General features: G+C 46.0%; 2 protein-coding genes across 9 annotated transcripts in view; one reads left to right on the plus strand and one right to left on the minus strand.

The window, feature by feature from the left end:
- phc3 (polyhomeotic homolog 3 (Drosophila)) overlaps positions 1 to 15,166 on the minus strand; it is a 199,644-nt gene extending 184,478 nt beyond the window's left edge. For all 8 annotated transcript variants that reach the window (XM_041208147.1, XM_041208172.1, XM_041208163.1 and 5 more), the window contains exons 1-2: positions 15,016 to 15,166; positions 7,878 to 8,023 (exon numbers count right to left, since the gene is read on the minus strand). The gene's annotated coding sequence lies outside the window, so the exon portion shown is untranslated. The remainder of the gene's footprint in view (positions 1 to 7,877; positions 8,024 to 15,015) is intronic.
- Positions 15,167 to 15,471: 305 nt separating this feature from the next.
- prkci (protein kinase C, iota) overlaps positions 15,472 to 20,939 on the plus strand; it is a 119,675-nt gene continuing 114,207 nt past the window's right edge. The window contains exon 1 of the mRNA XM_041213183.1: positions 15,472 to 15,679. Within this exon, the coding sequence (XP_041069117.1) occupies positions 15,564 to 15,679 (116 nt within the window). The 5' untranslated portion in view covers positions 15,472 to 15,563. The remainder of the gene's footprint in view (positions 15,680 to 20,939) is intronic.

Below are 20,939 nucleotides of genomic sequence, written 5' to 3' on the forward strand. Positions count from 1 at the left end.
TACCTTTGGCAGGTGCATGCAATCAGCAGGACCGAAGCCAGTTGGGAAACAGGCCCCTGTCCGTGATTGGCCCATTAAGGCCCGCCCAGCATGAAACATGTCTTCCCAATGGTCGGGAAATGCCGGGCAGGGGCCTTTCGGACCCCGAGTCCAATGATGACCTGGTGCGCGGTTTAAAAGCAGCACAGACAGCTTCTTGAAGGCTGCCAGGAAAGAACATATCTTGTGTGTGTGGAAGACTGAAGCTATGGCCTCAACTGCGGTTGGAGACGCCAGGCAGGAGAGCAGATCGGGTGGGCACTCAGCCCACTGGTTTTTGGACGAGTGCCTCGCGGTCCTCCTGAAGGAGATGGCTGCCAGGAAGGACAGCCTCGTCCCCAGAGATGTAAGGAGAAGCCAACTGCATCTGACAATAAAAGCTTGGGAGGAGGTGGTAGCCCAGGTCAGCAGCCACAATGTTGTGTGGCGCACATAGATGCCGTGCCCCAAAAGGTTCAACGATCTGCTGCGCTCAGGAAAGGTGAGTACTGTTTTAGCATGGATCAGTGTGGTGAAGTGTTAAAGGCTGGCCATCCCTCTGAGGAACTCAGAGATGTTAGAGTCTGAGTGCCAACTGGAGCGAGTGAACCCTGGCTGCTTGGACTGAGTGCTTGCGGTTTGAGTACCACGACTCGGATGTGCCCTGCAAGGTATTCCTCAGGTGCGGTTGGCCAGGCTGCAATGCGCTGCAGGTAGAGTGGACTAATCAATGCTCCTCTGTCCTTTCAGGAGACGATGAGCCATAACAACATTGAGAGATCATGGACAGATGGAGGCCCCCCAAACCTCCTAATCCTTACAAGATTTGAGCAGGATGCCTTGGAGCTGGAGAGGCACCACGCACCTCGGTCAGCTGGTTGTGGGGAGACTGGGCTGTCAGACAAAGGTAAGACTGCAGTGTACAGAGGTGAGAGTTTCAGATGGTGCAAACATTCTTGTATAGTCTCTTAACTGATGGGAGCCTCAAAACTGGAGTCCCCATTGGTCATTGAAAGATGATGGCACCATGATGCAGATCACCATTGTCTCACCAGGGTGTCTGGCATGCATAGTGACAGTGTGATGACTTAAAGTAATGACAAATTGTTGTTGTTCCTCAGATTCGCCAGCACACACTCATTCGCAGGACCCTAAAGAGCCACCCTGATGCCAAAGGATCGCTGGGCTTCAGATGCACTTGCATCACACCCGCTCTCTGAACCAGGCACTGGCGCAGATACCAGCACATCAGTGGGCTTTAGATATTCAGCATATCATACTCGCTTGAGGAGCAGGTAGAGGCAGAGAGTGCCCAGGGTGCCAGCAGTCGGAGGACTGCTGGAGACCAGGCCGATGCAGAGTTGAAAGCAAATGATGAGCTTCTGGAGTCATCCATTAGGCTGCAGATGCTCGATGTCCAGTGGGATGTGCTGAAGGATCTGGCGGAAATCCATGAGGGTATGTGAGCTATGCTCTCTGTTGTGGAGAAGTCCACACAGAGCATGAGCACTGCATTGATCCTCATGGCCGAGCACACTGCCTCCTCCATTGAGAGAGTGGCAACTCTCATGGAAAGGCAACTCCAGGGACAGAATCAGGGATTCCTGGGGTTGTGCTCAGACCTGCAAGCTCGCACACAGGCAATTACCTCAGGTGGTCAGTGCCAGTGTGGGAGATGGACAAGTCACCCAGTACCCCAGCTAGGTGCCTTTCCATCAAAGGCAAACAGGGAGATCCAGAGTGACCTCACGTCAGCGCACAAGCTGCTTGTTGTCTCTGCGGGCTTCTCTCAGGGTGTTCTGGATGACATCAGCAGCTCCTCCACCCCTCTGCCAGTGACCGTGGCATCTGATGAGGTTGCGATGACGGGGGGGGATTAGAGCTGTGGCACTGACTGCTCCCTCCCAGGCGGGGCCAGCACAGGCTCCACTGGCCAGAGGACAACTGCCAAGGTCATCAAGGCCAACAAGACAGCAGAGTCAGCAGGCTGTCTCCAATGCTGCTGCGGGGGGTGGGGGGGCACCAAGACATAGCACTCGTAAACATAAGTTTATGGCACCACGAGCACAAGAGGGACCGGTCACTTGTGATCTTCTGTTCTGTGATGTTTTGCTTATGTTTACTGCTGTGGAATTGAACACCAGAGAAGGTTGTGTTAAATTTGTTTGGATTGTGAAAATGACATAAATTTTGTTTTTGTTGTAATGGCCTGAGTATGCCTCACCTTTTTATTTTATTTTCTTGGTGCAGGGTACGCCCATCTGTAATGCTGGATGGGAGTGGCTCTAAACTTTATTTCACAGGCACTGAGTGCACTTTGGGTTCAAATGAAAGGGTCATTTCAGACATCCTAGATACAGATAGCAGCCATGGCATGAGGTGGAAGCAGATCTTTGGCAGCCTAGCTGAAGGAGTATTGGATCAAGACATCCCTGGTGTCCCTGCCTCCCTGAAGGATACAGAGGTCTGCTTCCGTACCCTCAGTGAGCTCCTTGGTGCCATACTTGGTCAAATGTTGCCTCGATGTCGGAGCAGTCACTCTTACCTCACTTCAGGAGTTCAGTTCTTTTGTCCGCGTTTGAATCAAAGCTTTAATGAGGTCAGGAGCTGAATGGCCCTGGCGGAACTCAAACTGGGCATCAGTGAGCAGGTTATTGCTCAGCAAATGCTGCATGATAGCACTTTTGATGACCCCTTCCATTACTTTACTGATGATCGAGAGAAGACTATTGGGGTGGTAATTGGCCGGTTTGGACTTGTCCCGGTTTTCGTGTACAGGTCATACCTGGGCAACGTTCCACATAGCCGGGTAGATGCCAGTGTTGTAGCTGTACTGGAACAGCTTGGCTAGGGGTGCAGCAAGTTCTGGAGCACAAGTCTTCAGTACTATTGCCGGAATATTGTCAGGGCCCACAGCCTTTGCAGTATCAAGTGCCTTGTGCCGTTTCTTGATATCATGTGGAGTGAATTGAATTGGCTGAAGACTGACATTTATGATGCTGGAGACCTCTGGAGGAGACTGAGATGGACCATCCACTTGGCACTTCTGGCTGAAGATTGTTGCGAATACTTTAGCCTAATCTTTTGCACTGCTGTGCTGGGCTTCCCCATCATTGAGGATGGGGATATTTGTGGAGACTCCTCCACCAGTGAGTTGTTTAATTGTCCACCACCATTCATGTATGGATGTGGCAGTACTGCAGAGCTTAGATGTGATCAGTTGGTTGTGGGATCGCTTAGTTCTATCTACCGCTTGCTGCTTATACTGTTTGGCACGCTAGTCCTGTGTTGTAGTTTCACCAGGTTGACGCCTTATTTTTAGTTATGCCTGGTGCTGCTCCTGGCATGCCCTCCTGTACTCTTCATTGAACCAGGGTTGATCCCCTGGCTTGATGGTAATGGTAGAGTGGGGGTTACGCTGGGCCATGAGGTTACAGATTGTGTTTGAGTGCAATTCTGCTGCTGCTGATGGCCCACAGCACCTCATGGATGCCCAAGCGCCTCATGGATGCCCAGTCTTGAGTTGCTAGATCTATTCGAAATCTATCCCATTGAGCATGGTGGTAGTGCCACTCAACACGACGGAGAGTATCCTCAGTGAGATGGCAGGACTTAGTCTCCACAATGACTGTGCAGTTGTCACTCCTACGATACTGTCATGGACAGATGCACCTGTGGCCGGCAGGTTGGTGAGCATGCGGTCAACTATGTTTTTCCCCCTTGTTGGTTCCTTCACCACCTGCCGCAGACCCAGTCTAGCAGCTATGTCATTTAGGACTTGGCCAGCTCAGTCAGTGGTATTGCTTCTGAGCCAGTCTTGGGGATGGACATTGAAGTCCCCCACCCAGAGTACATTCTGCGCCCTTGCGACCCTCAGTACTCCCTCCAAGTGGTTTTCAACATGGAGGAGCACTGATTCATCAGCTGAGGGAGGGTAGTGTTTGGTAATCATCAGTAGTTTCCCTGCCCATGTTTAACCTGATGCCATGAGACTTCATGGGGTCTGAAGTCAATGTTAAGGACTCCCAGGGAAACTCCCAACTGTAAACCACGGTGCTGCCACCTCTGCTGGGTCTGTTCTGCTGGCAGTACAGGATATCCAGGGATGGTGATGGAGTCTGGGACATTATCTGTAAGGATGACGATATCAGGCTGTTGCTTGACGAGTCTGTGAGACAGCTCTCCCAATTTTGGGGACTTTGGCAATCGCAGCCCTGTCGACCCTGCATTGTCGTTTCCAGTGCCTAAATCGATGGGTATGTCCCGTTTTATTCCTTTTTTGCAGCGGTTTGTTACAACTGAGTGGCTTGCTAGGCCATTTCAGAAGGCATTTAAGAGTCAACCACATTTCTGTGGGTCTGGAGTCACATGTGAGAATGGCAGATTTCCTTCCCTTGTGAACCTGATGGGTTTTTACAACAGTCAACAATGGTTTCATGGTCATCATTAGACTTTAAATTCCACATTTTTATTGAATTCAAATTTCACCATCAGCCATGGCGGGATTCGAACCGGAGTCCCCAGAGCATTACTCTGGGTCTCTGGATTACTAGTCCAGCAACCATACCACCACACCATTACCTCCCACATATGACAAATGGAGGTCACTGTCTCCCTGCAGAGGTGGAGCCTCCTTTGGCATTGGCACCTTGGACGTTTTGAGGTAGATGCATTGCTGCCTGTAAACTCTGGCAGCAGGATAGTAGTGTCTTCTGCGGCCCCTTCCGTCTTGGACTTCCTGCTGGCCCTGCGGCCCGTGCCTGTGTCTCTCCTCCCACAGGCCCATCCCCTGGAAGCTGCATTGGGACACCTGGCCTCCTCTCCCTTCTACCCCTCTCTTCCTCCTCAGAGGAGGTGCCATCAGCGGAGACCACAATCACGATTACCAGAATACCAGAAGGCTGTCTGATACCTGGCAGGGTCCACATGGTCAAATTCCTCCAGGGGCCTTGGAGACACCAATGATTCATGAAATGCAGCCTAGAAATGTTATGAATGAAGCTCTGAACAGAGATGAAGCTGCCAAGTTCAAATAAGCAACCAGCAGAAAACTATATCTGAAACTCCTCACTGCTCACACTGGCAATGCTGCTAATCCTTTTTACCCTGACCTTGGTTGGGGTTTTGCAAAATGTGGGCCACCCACCTGCCCTGTGATGAGCGTAAAATCACATGGAAAACATAAAATCGGGATCAATTGGGTTTTTAATGGCCATAAGTGGCCTTTAATTTGATGGTGGGCATAGCTCTGACACTCAGTGGCCTGAAGATTGCGCGCTGGCGGGATGACATCAGGATACTTGCCTGACCTCATCGCGCTATTTTACACCCGATCAGGTTGGGCGTGCGTCCACCTGTGAGGCGTAAAATTCTGCCCTATGTTTAGGGAAGATGTTACTGATGGGCAATTGTAGATCAGGAAGACGAGTGTGGTCGGGGGGTGGGGGGTCACAGATGGATTGTTGAGGGAACCCAAAGATAACTGTGCCCATCAGATATGGCAGATATTGCTGAAGAGGTGCTGGCTGCAATGGGAAAAGACAAATGGAACCAAGCACTGGTAGTCTCACTGAGATGGCCCACAGAGGACTGGTGATTAAAGAAGATTCTGGGTAAATTATACTGAACGTTATGGAGAATGTTGTAACAGGAGCAGGCAATTTAGCCGTTTCACCATTCAATTAGATCATGGCTGATCTGTACCCTAATCCATTTACCTGCCTAACAGTCTTGATCTTAGTCTTGAAAGCTGCAGCTGGGCCTGATTTTTTGGGTGGTTTGGTGGGGGGGGGGGTTGGGTGGGGTGGGGGAATTCTAGATTTCTGCTGCCTTCTATGTGAAGAAATATCTGAGCAGAACAAAGGGATAACACGTTGCAGACAAAATCACATAGAACATTGTGGAAACTTTGACTTTGGATGGCTCATTACTCTGAGTTGGACAAGAAATGGACTGAAGGGATTTGAACTGGGAATTGTGAAAATCATAGCCAGACAGGCATAGAGCTGGAAGAAAAAGGAGCATGAAAGGGGGGAGAAGTTAAAGATTGTTGGATGTTGGGAACAGAGCAAGGTAGAGCTTGGAGGGCTGTTCAGGGCAGGGAAATCAAGGGGTTAGGTATCAGTTGTATGGATTGTCTTGAGATGGGTTTTTAGAAGTGAAGGTTAAAACTACTGCACAGACAGAGAGAAATTAGCACAGAATGACAATTAAATCTAGAATATTTCTTATCTCAGTTCCTCAGTTTCACACTTGGCATTGTATTTACCAATTGTAATAGGGGATGTGCATCTTTATTCTGGGAAAACTTAACATTTCAGATTTCTAGAACATAAATGATAATAGTTTGAAGGCATGGTTTATTTCAATATTGCTGAAAACTGAGACACTCACCAAGACAAATGCAAGAATGCCAAATTTCAAATGATCACAACAATTTATACTATTAGAAAAAAGGGTGCTGATTGGCAGAAGGGTTGCCATGGAGAAAACAATGGGGAACTATAGGTTCCCCAAGCTCCCAAATACTGCCATGAGAGCTGCCACATAAATGAAAGTTTTCCTTTAGATTAAAATATGTAAATAAAATGATCCATTAAGAGAAAATAAAATATTTATTTTCTGATTGTTTCATTTCTTCATGGAATGTGAATGTAGCAGGCAAGGCCAACGTTTGCTACAAATCCCTAATGGTCCTTGAGAAGGTGCTGGTGAGCTGCCATCTTGAATCCCTGCAGTTCATGTGGTATAGGTACACGCACAATGCTGCTGGGAAGGGAGTTCCAGGATTTTGACCCAACGACAGTGAAGGAACAGTGATATAGTTCCAAGTCAGGATAGTGTGTGGCTTGAAGAGGAACTTGCAGATGGTGGTGTTCCATTGCCCTTGGTAGGTGGTAAAGGTTGCTGGTTTGGAAGATGCTGTTGAAGGAGCCTTGGAGAGTTGCTGCAATGTATCTTGTATATAGTACACACTACTGCCAATATGCATTGATGGTGGAGGGAGTAAATTTTTGAGTTGATGGATGGGGTGCCGAAGCAGACTGCTTTGTCCTGGATGGTGTCAAGCTTCTTGAGTGTTGTTAGAGCTGCACTCATCAAGGCAAATGGATAGTATTCCATCACAATCCTAACTTGTCACTTGTGGATGATGGACAGGACATGAGCCTCAGAATTCCTAGCATCTAACCTGCTTTCACCTCTTTTCTATTTTTACTTAGTTCTGTTGAAGAGTCATACTTAACTGTGTTCCTCTCTGCAGATGCTGCCAGACCTGCTGAGTTTTTCCAGGTATTTTTATTTTTGTTTTGGTTTTCCAGCATCTGCAGTTTTTTGCTTTTATCTAACCTGCTCTTGTAGCCACTGTATTTATATGGCTAGTCCAGTTCTGTTTTGGTCAATGGTAATCCTCAATATGTTGATAGTGGAGGATTCAGCGATGGCAATGCCATTAAATGCCAAGGGGAGATTGTTAGATTCTCTTTGTTGGAGATGGTCATTGTCTGGCACTTGTGTGGCACAAATGTTGCTTGCCACTTATCAGCTCAAGCCTGAATGTTTTCCTGGTCTTGCTGCATATCGGCATGGACTACTTTATTATCTGAGGAGTCATGAATGGTGCTGAAAAGTGTGCAATCATCAGCAAACATTCGCACTTCTGACATTTTGACGGAGAGAAGGTTGTTCATAATTGCACAATGTTCGGCACCATTCACAACTCCTCAGATACTGAACCAGTCCATACAAATATGCAGCTGAAAATGGTTCAGCAAAGGACACTGAGGAATGTAGCAATGTCCTGGGACCGAGATGATTTGTTGTGCTAATATTTATCTAATTGGTTGGAGTCAAAGAATCACCTGTAATCGTTTCTCTTCCCACTCCTGTGATGTGAGGTCTGGAGTGTGCTCGAGCATATCCTTTGCCTCTGCTATTTCTCATCCTGTGCCTCCCCTCGGAAAAATCACCCACACATGAACTGCAAATTGGTGTTGTCATTTTTGAGCTGAAGGAGAAAAACAGACATTGGTTAATTAAAACAAACAAATACAGTATAAACAAATGGACACTTCGACCCATCAAGCTCACATCATTAGCAGTCCTTTGTGTCAAAGATGATTCTTGCCTGTGTTGGCTGGGTGGAAATGAGATCTCAGTGTTGGCTGTAGGCTTGCAGATTGTGAGCCCTATCTTAGTCTTGCAGGCTGTCTGATAGTGAAGACATTTTTTTATTCATTTAACGTACGTGGGTGTCACTGGCTAGGCCAGCTTCCATTGCTAATCCCTAACTCCCTAGATGGTAGCAGTCAGGGGTTTGGAAGGTGCTGCCCAAGGAGCCTTGGTGAGTCAGTAAATAGAGATGTTGGCGGACTGTTAGCTCAAGCAACCGTCCTCTCTTTCCATCCATCTCTCTCTCTCTCTATCTCTGTTCTCTCTTAGTGGCTGCTGCTGTTGATTGGAAGGTCTTGACACCATTTTTGATGATGGATAGTTAATTCCTTTATGGCACAGAGTCACTCCCTATCACCAACCCCACCTAAGCCATTTCACCTCTTCAGGAAAGATTTACAGAGACCTAACAGGCAGAAACAGGACATTCAGACCAACTTTCACCCCTCTTCATCTCAATCTACTAGTAAAACTTTCTGTTCCTTTCTCCCTTGTGTGCTTATCCAGCTTCCTCGGATTGAACAGCAGTGACGCCTGACCTCCTCAGATAAATCGTGCAAAATGTGCTAACCTTAAAAATTATTCGTCATTAGCCACTGTCCTCCCCAGATACTCCATTCTCTAGCTCCTGACTCCATCTCTCTCCCTGGCGAGCACCTGAACCTGAACCAGATTGTTCTCAAACTTAATGACCTCCTGACTCCTCAAAGCCTGTCCACCAACCACAAGGCACTCCACTTGCCTGCTTGAGTGTAGCTCCAACAATACTCAAGAAACTCGACACCAGGGGAGGCGATGATATAGTGGTATTGTCACTGGATTAGTAATCCAGAGACCCACAGTGATGCTCTGGGTCTCGGGTTCAAATCCCACCATGGCAGATGGTGGAATTTGAATTCAATAAAAATCTGGAATTAAAAGTCCAATGATGACCATGATACCATTGTCAATTGTTGTAAAAACCCTTCTGGTTCACTAATGCCCTTTAGGAAAGGAAATCTGCTGTTTTTACCTGGTCTGTCCTACATGTGACTCCAGACCCACAGCACTGTGGGTCTTAAATGCCCCTGAACAAGGGCAATAAATGCTGGCCCAGCTAGCGATCCTGTGAATGAATAAAAAAATCATCCAAGACAAAACAGTCCATTTGATTGGCATCCCATCTGGCACCTTAAATATTCATTCCCTCCACAACCAATGCCCAGTGGCATCTACAAGACGCACTGAAACAACTCACTAAGGCTTCTTTGATGGCACCTTCCAAACCTGTGACCTCTACCATCTAGAAGGACAAGGGCAACAGATGCATCGGAACACCACCAACTGCAAGTTCTCCTCCAAGCCATACAACATCCTGACTTGGAAATATATCGCTGTTCCTTCACTGTCACTGGGTCAAAATCCTTGAACTCCCTCCCTAACAGCACTGTGAATGTACCTACACCACATGCACTGCAGCAGTTCAAGAAGGTGGCTTGCCACCACCCTCTCAAGGGCAATTAGAGATGTGCAATAAATGCTGGCCTAGCCAGCGATGCCTACATCTCTGAATGGATAGAAAAAATGAGATGAGCTTCTGGTCACATGTCTGTCACATCACCTGATCACCTGTCTACTTCCACATCTGTAACACCACCTGGTTCTACCCCTGTTTCAGCTTATGTGCTGCTGAAAACCTCATCCATGCCTTTGTTACCTCTAGACTTGACTAATTCATTACACTCCTGGCTGGTCTCTCACCTTCCATTCTCAACAAACTTGAGCTCATCTAAAATTCTGCTTCCCATGCCCAAATTGGTACCAAATTCTGTCGCTGATCACCCATATTCTCGTCAACCCACATTGGTTCTCAATCCAGCAATGTTTCAGTTTTAAAATTCTCACCTTTTTTCTAAAATCCCTTCATGGTCTCACCACTTTCTAGCGCTGTAACCTCCTCCAGTCACACAGCCCTCTGAGAATTCTCTGCTCCTCCAATTCTGGCCACTTTCACACCCCGGTTTTAATCATTCCACCATTTGAGACTGTGCCTTCAGCTGCCCTGGCACTAAACTCTAGAATTCTCTCCCTGAAGCTTTCTACATGCTCTAAGGTGCTTCTTAAAAAGCTACCTAAATATACAAGCTTTTGGTCACCTACACTAATTTCTCATTTTGTGATGCAGTGTTAAGCCTTGTTTGATAACACTTCTGTGAAGTGCCTTGGACGTATTCACTATTGTAAAGATCCTATATAAATACTAGTTGTTGTTACTTTTACTTTCCTTTTGATTACAAAACAGAACGGAAAAAGGAAACGAGAGAAAAAGAGTCAGGGAGAATTTTTTTTCACTCAAGAGCATGGTTTGGATCTAGACGTGGTGGAATTAGAGAGCATCATTGCATTCAAAACATACTTGGATAAGCACTTGAATGCTGTAAACTTACATGGACCAAGAGCCAAAAAATAGTTGTAGGCTGAAACAAAAACAAAAATACCTGGAAAATCTCAGCAAGTCTGGCAGCGTCTGCGGAGAGGAACACAGTTAAAGTTTTGAGTCCGAATGACCCTTCAACAAAACTAAGTAAAATTAGAAGAGGTGAAATATAAGCTGGTTTAAGAGGGCAGGGGGGGTGGGGGGGGGGTACAAGTAGAGCTGGATAGACGGCCAGTGATAGGTGGAGATAACCAAAAGATGTCACAGACAAAAGGACAAAGAGGTGTTGAACGTGGTGAAATTATCTAAAGAATGTGCTAGATAAGGATAGAAAGCAGGACAAGCAAGGTACAGATAGCCCTAGTGGGGGTGGGGTGGGGTGAAGGAATCGAAAAAGGCTAAAAGGTAGAGATAAAACAATGGATGGAAATATATTTAAAAATAATGGAAATAGGTGGGAAAAAAATCTATAAAAATTATTGGAAAAAAAAAGGGGGGGGTGTTGGAAAGGGGGGGATAGAGGAGAGAGTTCATGATCTAAAATTGTTGAACTCAGTATTCAGTCCGGAAAGCTGTAAAGTGCCTAGTCGGAAGATGAGGTGCTGTTCCTCCAGTTTGCGTTGAGCTTCACTGGAACAATGCAGCAGGCCAAGGACGGACATGTGGGCACGAGAGCAGGGTGGAGTGTTGAAATGGCAAGCGACAGGGAGGTCAGGGTAATGCTTGCGGACAGACCGAAGGCGTTCTGCAAAGCGGTCAACCAGTCTGCGTTTGGTCTCTCCAATGTAGAGGAAACCGCATTGGGAGCAACAAATGCAGTAGACTAAATTGAGGCAAGTGCAAGTGAAATGCTGCTTCACTTGAAAGGAGTGTTTGGGCCCTTGGTAAGGAGAGGGGAAGTGAAGGGGCAGGTGTTGCACCTTCTGCGGTTGCATGGGAAGGTGCCGTGGGAGGGGGTCGAGGTGTAGGGGGTGATGGAGGAGTGGACCAGGGTGTCCCGGGGGGAACAATCCCTGCGGAATGCCGCTGGGGGGGTGGGTGGGGGGTGGGGGGGTGATGGGGTTGAAGGGAAGATGTGTTTGGTGGTGGCATCATGCTGGAGTTGATGGAAATGGCAGAGGATGATCCTTTGAATGCGGAGGCTGGTGGGGTGATAAGTGAGGACAAGGGGGACCCTATCATGATTCTGGGAGGGAGAGGAAGGTGTGAGGGCAGATGCATGGGAGATGGGATACGGTTGAGGGCCCTGTCAACCACCGTGGGTGGAAAACCTCGGTTAAGGAAGAAGGAAGACATGTCAGAGGAACTGGTTTTGAAAGTGGCATCATCAGAACAGATGCGACGGAGGTGAAGGAGCTGAGAGAATGGGATGGAGTCCTTACAGGAAGCAGGGTGTGAGGAGCTGTAGTCGAGGTAGCTGTGAGAATCGGTAGGATTGTAATGGATATTGATGGACAGTCTATCGCCAGAAGTTGAGACAGAGAGGTCAAGGAAGGGAAGGGAAGTGTCAGAGATGGGCCATGTGAAAATGATGGAGGGGTGGAAATTGGAAGCAAAATTAACAAATTTTCCCAGGTCCAGACGAGAGCATGAAGCAGCACCAAAGTAATCATCGATGTACCGGAGAAAGAATTGTGGGAGGGGGCCGGAGTAGGACTGGAACAAGGAATGTTCCACATACCCCATAAAGAGACAGGCATAGCTGGGGCCCATGCAGGTACCCATAGCCACACCTTTTATTTAGAGGAAGTGAGAGGAGTTTAAGGAGAAATTGTTGAGTGTGTGAACAAGTTCAGCCAGACGGAGGAGAGTAGTGGTGGATGGTGATTGTTTGGGCCTCTGTTCGAGGAAGAAGCGGTGAAGAAGAGGCGGTTGGGGCCAGGGAACTGGAAATTGTTAATATAATGTAGGGCGTCAGAGGAATCACAGATGTAGGTGGGAAGGGACTGGACAAGGGGAGAGAGAATGGAGTCAAGATAGCAAGAAATGAGTTCTGTGGGGCAGGAACAGTCTGACACCATCGGTCTGTCAGGACAGTCCTGTTTGTGGATTTTGGGTAGGAGGTTAGAAGCGGGCCGTCCAAGTTTGGGAGACTATCAGGTTGGAAGCTGTGGAAGGAAGATCTCCAGAGGAGATGAGGTCAGTAACAGTCCTGGAAACAATGGTTCAATGGTGGGGTCATGGTCCAGGGGGAGGTAGGAGGAAATGTCTGCAAGTTGACGCTCAGTCTCTGCGAAGTAGAGGTCAGTGCACCAGATAACAACAGCAGCACCCTTGTCAGGGGGTTTGATGAGAATGTCAGGGTTGGGCTGCCTTCGTCTCCATGCTCACTTCTTTGGGCAGGAGTCCACTCCCCGTTCAACGGATCCTTTTACCCGCCTCCAATATTGTCCCTCCACATGGACTCCTCCCTCTGGATTCTTCCCTTCTCTTGATCTTTTCGTTGAGAACTGTCGGCATGACATTAGTCGTCTCAATTTCTCTGCTCCTCTCACCCACTCTAAGCTATCTCTCTCTGAACTTTCTGCACTCCGTTCTCTCTGGTCCAATCCTGACATTGTCATCAAACCCGCTGACAAGGGGGGTGCTGTTGTTGTCTGGCACACTGACCTCTACCTCGCAGAGGCTGAGCGTCAACTCGCAGACACTTCCTCCTACCTCCCCCTAGACCATGACCCCACCACTGAACATCAAGCCATTGTTTCCAGGACTGTTACTGACTTCATCTCCTCTGGAGATCTTCCTTCCACAGCTTCCAACCTGATAGTCTCCCAACCACGGACAGCCCGCTTCACCCCACCCCACCCCCACTAGGGCTATCTGTACCTTGCTTGTCCTGCTTTCTACCATTAATTAACACATTCCTTAGATAATATCACCACCTTCAACACCTCTTGGTCCTTTTGTCTGTGGCATCTTTTGGTTATCTCCATCTACTACTGGCTCTACTTGTCCCACCGCCTCTGAAACCAGCTTATATTTCACCTCTCTTCTATTTTTACTTAGTTCTGTTGAAGGGTCATTCGGACTCAAAACGTTAACTGTGTTCCTCTCCGCAGATGCTGCCAGACTTGCTGAGTTTTTCCAGGTATTTTTGTTTTTGTTTTGGATTTCCAGCATCCGCAGTTTTTTGCTTTTATAATAGTTGTAGGCTGTATTGGTCTTTTTCAGTTGGCACAGGGACGATGGTGCTGTACATTTTCTCTGTTTCGATAAGACAATGCAGTGTTGAAAGAATAATATTTAAGTACTCTGTACTTCATCTTCTTGTAGGCGATATACAATTGGCCTTGGTGTATGTAAAAACAAATAATGAGTGTAACATGTCTACAATGAATAATCAACATCTTTATCTATACCAAACAGGTCTACATAACTCCGATTAAGTGCAAGTGAAACAGCATTTCACTTGCACTTCCCTCAACTTAGTCTACTGCATTCGTTGCTCCCAATGTGGTTTCCTCTACGTTGGAGAGACCAAACGCAGACTAGGTGACCACTTTGCAGAACACCTTCGGTCTGTCCGCAAGCATTACCCAGACCTCCCTGTCGCTTGCCATTTCAACACTCCACCCTGCTCCCATGCCCACATGTCCGTCCTTGGCTTGCTGCATTGTTCCAGTGAAGCTCAATGCAAACTGGAGGAACAGCACCTCATCTTCCGACTAGGCACTTTACAGCCTTCCGGACTGAATATTGAGTTCAACAATTTTAGATCATGAACCCTCTCCTCCATCCCCACCCCCTTTCCAACACTCCCCCCCCCTTTTTTTCCAATAATTTTTATAGATTTTTTTTCCCACATATTTCCATTATTTTTACATATATTTCCATCCATTGTTTTATCTCTATCTTTTAGCCTTTTTCGATTCCTTCACCCCACCCCACCCCCACTAGGGCTATCTGTACCTTGCTCTTCCTGCTTTCTACCCTTAATTAGCACATTCCTTTAGACAATATCACCAACTTCAACACCTCTTTGTCCTTTTGTCTGTGACATCTTTTGGTAATTTCCACCTATCACTGGCCCTCTATCCAGCTCTTCTTGTCCCAACCACACCCCCCCCCCCAAACCAGCTTATATTTCACCCCTTTTCTATTTTTCCTTAGTTCTGTTGAAAAATCATGCGGACTTAAAACGTTAACTGTGTTCCTCTCCACAGATGCTGCCAGACCTGCTGAGCTTTTCCAGGTATTTTTGTTTTTGTTTCCAATTAATGCCCTTATTTCTTGTTCTGTTCGGACATTTCATTGCATTCATATAGTCAAATGCAAAAAGACATAACATGAAGCAGTTTCACAATAACAATAACTTGCATTTATATAGCATCTTTAGTATTGAAAAACATCCCAAAACACGACAGTGAATCTACATTTGAAAATATAAGTGAATAGATGTGCATAAAACCTACATTTTGAAAGTGGGATCCGACCTCTCCTTCAAGCAAAAGCAGTGTATGTGCCAACAGGGGAGCATTTTGGTTCTGTACCTTTTAATCAGATACAACACCTGATAACCCAGGTGAGTCACCAAACCTCTCCATAACTCCTGGACAATAAAGCCGAGTGACCCCCAAAGCGCATGCGTGTGAATGGGGGGGCGGGCCGGCGGGGGGGGGAGGGAGGCTTGGAATGTGACCAGTCTAAATTGACAATACAGGGTGATCCGATCACCACTTTCTTCAAATTCAGATAGTTTAGACTGAAGGGACGCTCTCCCGATGCAAATGAAAATAACAAATGTTAATGTTGTTTTTAGTAACATCAGAGGTATCTGTGTGAATGGTGCTTTGCGATGATGTTCGGTTATGTTGATGTTCCCCTCCCCCCTCTCTTGGAATAGGTGGTGGAGTGAGCGGGTCCGGCGCTGCGCGCGCAGCAATTGTCTGTTGGCTGGGCTCGAGCGAGCGAGCGAGTTAGGGAGCAGTGGCGGACCGGTTTGAGACCAGCGACCGGCCCTATGAGAGCGGCCACTCTGCGGACTTCCGACAGGGAGATGCCCACGAATAGGGACAGCATGATGTCCTACACGGCGGAGAATCACCATCAAGTCCGGATGAAAGCCTATTACAAAGGGTAAGAGTTAGCGGTAGGGCCGAGTTAGGGGAGTGGGGGTGGTTACAGGGAGTTGGGAGAGTGGGCAGGGAAGGGGGGGGTTACAGGGAGTTGGGAGAGTGGGCAGGGAAGGGGGGGGTTACAGGGAGTTGGGAGAGTGGGCAGGGAAGGGGGGGTTGCAGGGAGTTGGGAGAGTGGGCAGGGAAGGGGGGGGGTTACAGGGAGTTGGGAGAGTGGGCAGGGAAGGGGGGGGTTACAGGGAGTTGGGAGAGTGGGCAGGGAAGGGGGAGGTTACAGGGAGTTGGGAGAGTGGGCAGGGAAGGGGGGGGTTACAGGGAGTTGGGAGAGTGGGCAGGGAAGGGGGGGGGGTTACAGGGAGTTGGGAGAGTGGGCAGGGAAGGGGGAGGTTACAGGGAGTTGGGAGAGTGGGCAGGGAAGGGGGAGGTTACAGGGAGTTGGGAGAGTGGGCAGGGAAGGGGGAGGTTACAGGGAGTTGGGAGAGTGGGCAGGGAAGGCGGAGGTTACAGGGAGTTGGAAGAGTGGGCAGGGAAGGGGGAGGTTACAGGGAGAGTGGGCAGGGAAGGGGGGGGTTACAGGGAGTTGGGAGAGTGGGCAGGGAAGGCGGAGGTTACAGGGAGTTGGGAGAGTGGGCAGGGAAGGGGGAGGTTACAGGGAGGTGGGGACAGGGAGTTGGGGGAGTGGGATGGGAGCTCCGGGGAAGGGGCGGGTGTTTGGAATTTGGAGGATTGAATGTTTGGCGGGGTGTGGTTAGATTTTGGGGATCGACACGGGGGCTTGGATGGATGGATGTTGGGGGTCAGAGAGCTCCGGGTTGGGTACAGGGAGTGGGTCGGGAGCCCTGGGTGGTGGGGTGGTGGGAGGACGAGAGGGCAGGGGTCCACCAAAGCGATAATGACCAGAGAATCAGACTTCAGTGATTTTGATTGCAAGATTATTATTGATCAGGAGAGAAGGCAGAACTCCCCTGCTTTTGTTCAAGTGGTCAAGGAATCTTTTACAGCTACCTGAAAGGCAGGCACTTGGGTTATCATCTCACCTGAAAGATGGTATCTCCAACAGCGCAATTGATGTTACATTGGCGATGCCAGCTTAGATAAGTGATTGCCAGATAGCACTGGTTTCCGTCCGTATCATTTTTTCCCTATCAGTATAACTAAAGTGATATGCACGTATAGCAAGGACTCGTGAAGTGAGGTGTGTGCTGATTGTACACAACATTGACTGTGAGAGCCGTGCTCTCCGTCTGTGTCCAAAGCGCTGCATGCGAGCAGACTTTTCTGCTATGAGACAGGTCAAGTGCAAGAAGCGCAACAGACTGATGGATAGAAACCTCAGTGCTGAATTGCGAAGCATCTGCATATCCCCGAGTCCTAATCTAAGAGAGCTTGTGTCCAACCAGAAGTCACACTGAGAATGATGTGAGGTAAGCATAACTATTTCTTTCCTTTTAACCATTTGAAGTTGATGACAATTTTATTCATATATGAATGGTGAAGCATTTTCTGTAACTCATTATTAAATATTTGGCATGGGTTAAATATATTTAATCTTATTCATGGGGTCATGGGTATTGCACATGCTCGACTTCAGTCTTGCGGCCCACTGAGATGAAGGAGGGCCACTCACTAGCCTAAGTTGCCCATCACTGACCTAGATTGTGCGCTCAGGCCCCTGGCTTGGGACTTGAAGCCAAACTGCAGACTCAAGCGAGAGTGCCCATGAATCATAGCTGACTGTGATTGCAGAGGTTTCTGGAAGACCATATTGTGGAAGAATTTGCAGTAAATTAAATGTTATAATATATTTCTTTATTAGTTCCCTGTGTTCCTGAGGACTGTGAATAATCTCAGCAGGTTGGGCTGAACCTAGTTTACATTTGAGGAAAAGAATTGGAAGCCTCCTCAGTGTCCTGGTGAACATCCCTTAAATGGCATTGCTAAAAGAGATGATCTTGTCACCTATCCTATTGCTGTATTTAGGAGCTTGCTGTGTGCAAATTGGCTGTCGGGTTTCTGTACTTTGCAACAGTGACTATACTTCAAAAACACTTCATTGGCTGTAAAGCATTTTGAGATGTACTTAGATCATGAAAGGTGTAATAAAATATAAAACCATCTATAGGTTTGGAGTGGTGGTGTCATTCCATATATTGCTGATAACTGATTAGTTCTTTGATTACCCTGATTCAATTGTGCAATTTAATTTTTTTTTTAAAGTGCTAAGGTGCGCAAAGAGTATCTTTTTGGAATTTTATGTTTAGGTACAGTGAACTGTTAGTAGGAAAAGCTGACCTGGATTTGACAATCTGCCTATTGCTTTAGTGTATTAGCAGATCTCCTGGGGTGTTACTAATGGTGATTGGAGGACATGTAGTTTACTAATAGTAGGAGTGTTATCAACAAAATGGATTTGATTGTAATATATATTGTATATGATAACTTGCATTTATACAACAACATACATAGCAAACATAAAGATAAAAACAAAAAAACTGCGGATGCTGGAAATCCAAAACAAAAACAGAATTACCTGGAAAAACTCAGCAGGTCAGGCAGCATCGGCGGAGAAGAAAAAATCTTCTCCGCCGATGCTGCCAGACCTGCTGAGTTTTTCCAGGTAATTCTGTTTTTGTACATAGCAAACATCTTGCATTGCTGCACAGAGACAAGACTTTAAAAATTGGATGTTGTGTCAAAGGAGAAGGTATTGGGTGAAGGTTTTTACCCTATGGTATTGTGTGGATTTTATCTACAGGTGAATCATAAGCTCCATAATTTGTCAAGAACTGGAATCAAGACAATTGTTAATTACAATTAAAGATATGACAGTTTGAGCAAGCATTGTTACAAGTTTTGGTTCTCAAAATTCATTAAACTAAATAGCACATATATGTAAAATTGTCTTGTATAAACCCAAGATGAAAATTAATGGTAAATTAGTATGGATACATAATTGGTATGCAGAGAATTTTTCGGGATCATTTTGTGCTGAATTGGGCATTCTGTTTAATGGAAATCAATCATAAATCATTTGGCTTGCTGCAGATTTATCCTTGAAATTCTGCCTTTGGATTTCACTGAATTTTGTGATAGGATGAGTATCCTCTGAGCAAAGTTGTTTTCAGGCAAACTGAAATCTTCTGAAGTTACTAGTGCAAAATCCAAGATCTGTTTACTATAATGAAAGAAATAGATAATAAAATATTATGGAAAAGATGGACAACATACGTTTCAGTTTTTTTTTTGAAGAGTGGGCCCAGTATGACCTCTGATCTTAAGCCAGGTGCAGTATGGTCATTAGAATTTTGTTGGTCCTGTGAAATTTTTACGGTATGCCTATTTAACCTGTGGAAAAACAACTATCACTACAAATCCTGATTTGTCCCACCCTAGTCACACCAAACTTGGATAATGTCTAGAGACATGTAACACTAGGGTGAAAATATTGGCAGTGGTGCTGCGAAACATTTTGGGTGATAATTTAAGAGCATTACAAAAACAATTGCTCAGCATTAAAGCATACTCTGTGCTTTTCTTTGCTAAACACTTTGGTGCCAATATTGTACACTTAATTGAGCCGAGTGTCAAAACCACTCTGTATCCGCAAATCAGTACAGACTGCTATTTATCAAAAATGCACACTTTTGAACGTTCAAGAGGATATTGCATGTTTTGTGCTAGTTGTTACAAAATACTACTGATAGGGAAGACCCGAGGTTTGATCTTCGGTCTTTGCTGACTTGCACGATCAAAGGCGAGGCTTTGGTAGGTGTGATATGGTTGATCTTGATGCTCCTTTATTAAGGGAGGAGAAAATCAGTAAAGTTTTTAATGGGCATTGCTAACCTGTAACTACTTGAAGTGTGTGTGTTGGATTTTAGTTGAGGACAGGTTCAGGCTTGATTGTGATGGTATGAAAGGCTGGCAACTCTGTCTGCACATGAATGCTTTGTTGAATTACGAGAAAATGAGTGGGAAAATAAAAAGTATATTCATAAAAAGGGTTATGAATCTGGATAGTATTTTGTTCTGTAAATTCTGATTAATGACCACTTCTTAACCAGGACATTGAAATCCTCAAATATATGATTTGAAACTGATTCTATGCATTTATAAAGGAACTATGCCCTGAATACGATCCAAGGCACTTTGTAATGCCTACTCTTACATCACAAAAAGCAGCGCAGAACTGCAAGAAGCAATCAAAAAAGCTAAATAAAAGCTATCACAAGAAAACTGGAATAAAATAATCAGGGTATCAAGAGATATGGAGCAAAGACAAGTAAATGCAGTTGATAAACAGATGAGTCCTGATCTTCCAAAACAAGAACAGTAGCGTGTTTTTTTTTTTTTATTGTGCTAGTATTCCAGAGGCTTGGGCTAACAACCCCGAAGATATGAGTTTGATTCCCAGCTGAGGAATTTAAATTCAGTTAATTAAATAAATCAGGAATTAAAAATTATCAGTACCCCATTTGGAGTACTGCATTCAGTTTTGGGTACTGAATCTCAGGAAATATTCACTGACCTTGGAAACTGATAGAACGATACCAGGAACAGGAGTAGGCCATTCAACCCCTTGATCCTGTTTTGCCATTCAATTAGATCATGGCTGACCTGTATCTTAATTTTGATCAGTAGCTTAACCTTGGTTCTGTGTCCCCCCAGAACCCTTGTTCACCATGACATAAAGGATTATGTTGTGAGGAGAGGTTGTATAAGCCTGGCTTAATTTCCCTTGTGTTTATATGGTTGAAGGTGATCTAATCGTGGTATTTAAAATAGCAAAGGGATTTGATAGGGTTTGATATAGATGAATGATTTCCTCTGGTTGGGGAATGCAGAACAATGGTTCATAATCTTAAAATTAGAGCCAATCTCTTTCAGAATGAAATCACAAAGGGCATTTTCACACAGTCATAGAAATCTGGAACTTGCTCCCTGATATTGTTAGGGCTGGGTGTTAATTGAAATTTTCAAGACTGAGTTAGGTGGATTTTTTTTAGGTAAGCATATTGAGAGATATGGAGCAAAGACAGTTAAATGCAGTCGATATACAGATCAGTCCTGATCTGCCAATACAAGAACAGTAGCAAAGTGTTTTTTTTAACGAGACTAGTATTCCAGAGGCTTGGACTAACAACCTAGAGATATGAGTTTGAATCCCAGCTGAGGAATTTAAATTCAGTTAATTAAATAAATCTGGAATTAAAAATTATCAGTAATAGTGACCAGGCAACTCTGGGATTGTTGTAAAATAC

The sequence above is a fragment of the Carcharodon carcharias genome, chromosome 2, assembly GCF_017639515.1.
Source record: "Carcharodon carcharias isolate sCarCar2 chromosome 2, sCarCar2.pri, whole genome shotgun sequence".
Lineage (NCBI taxonomy): Eukaryota > Metazoa > Chordata > Chondrichthyes > Lamniformes > Lamnidae > Carcharodon > Carcharodon carcharias.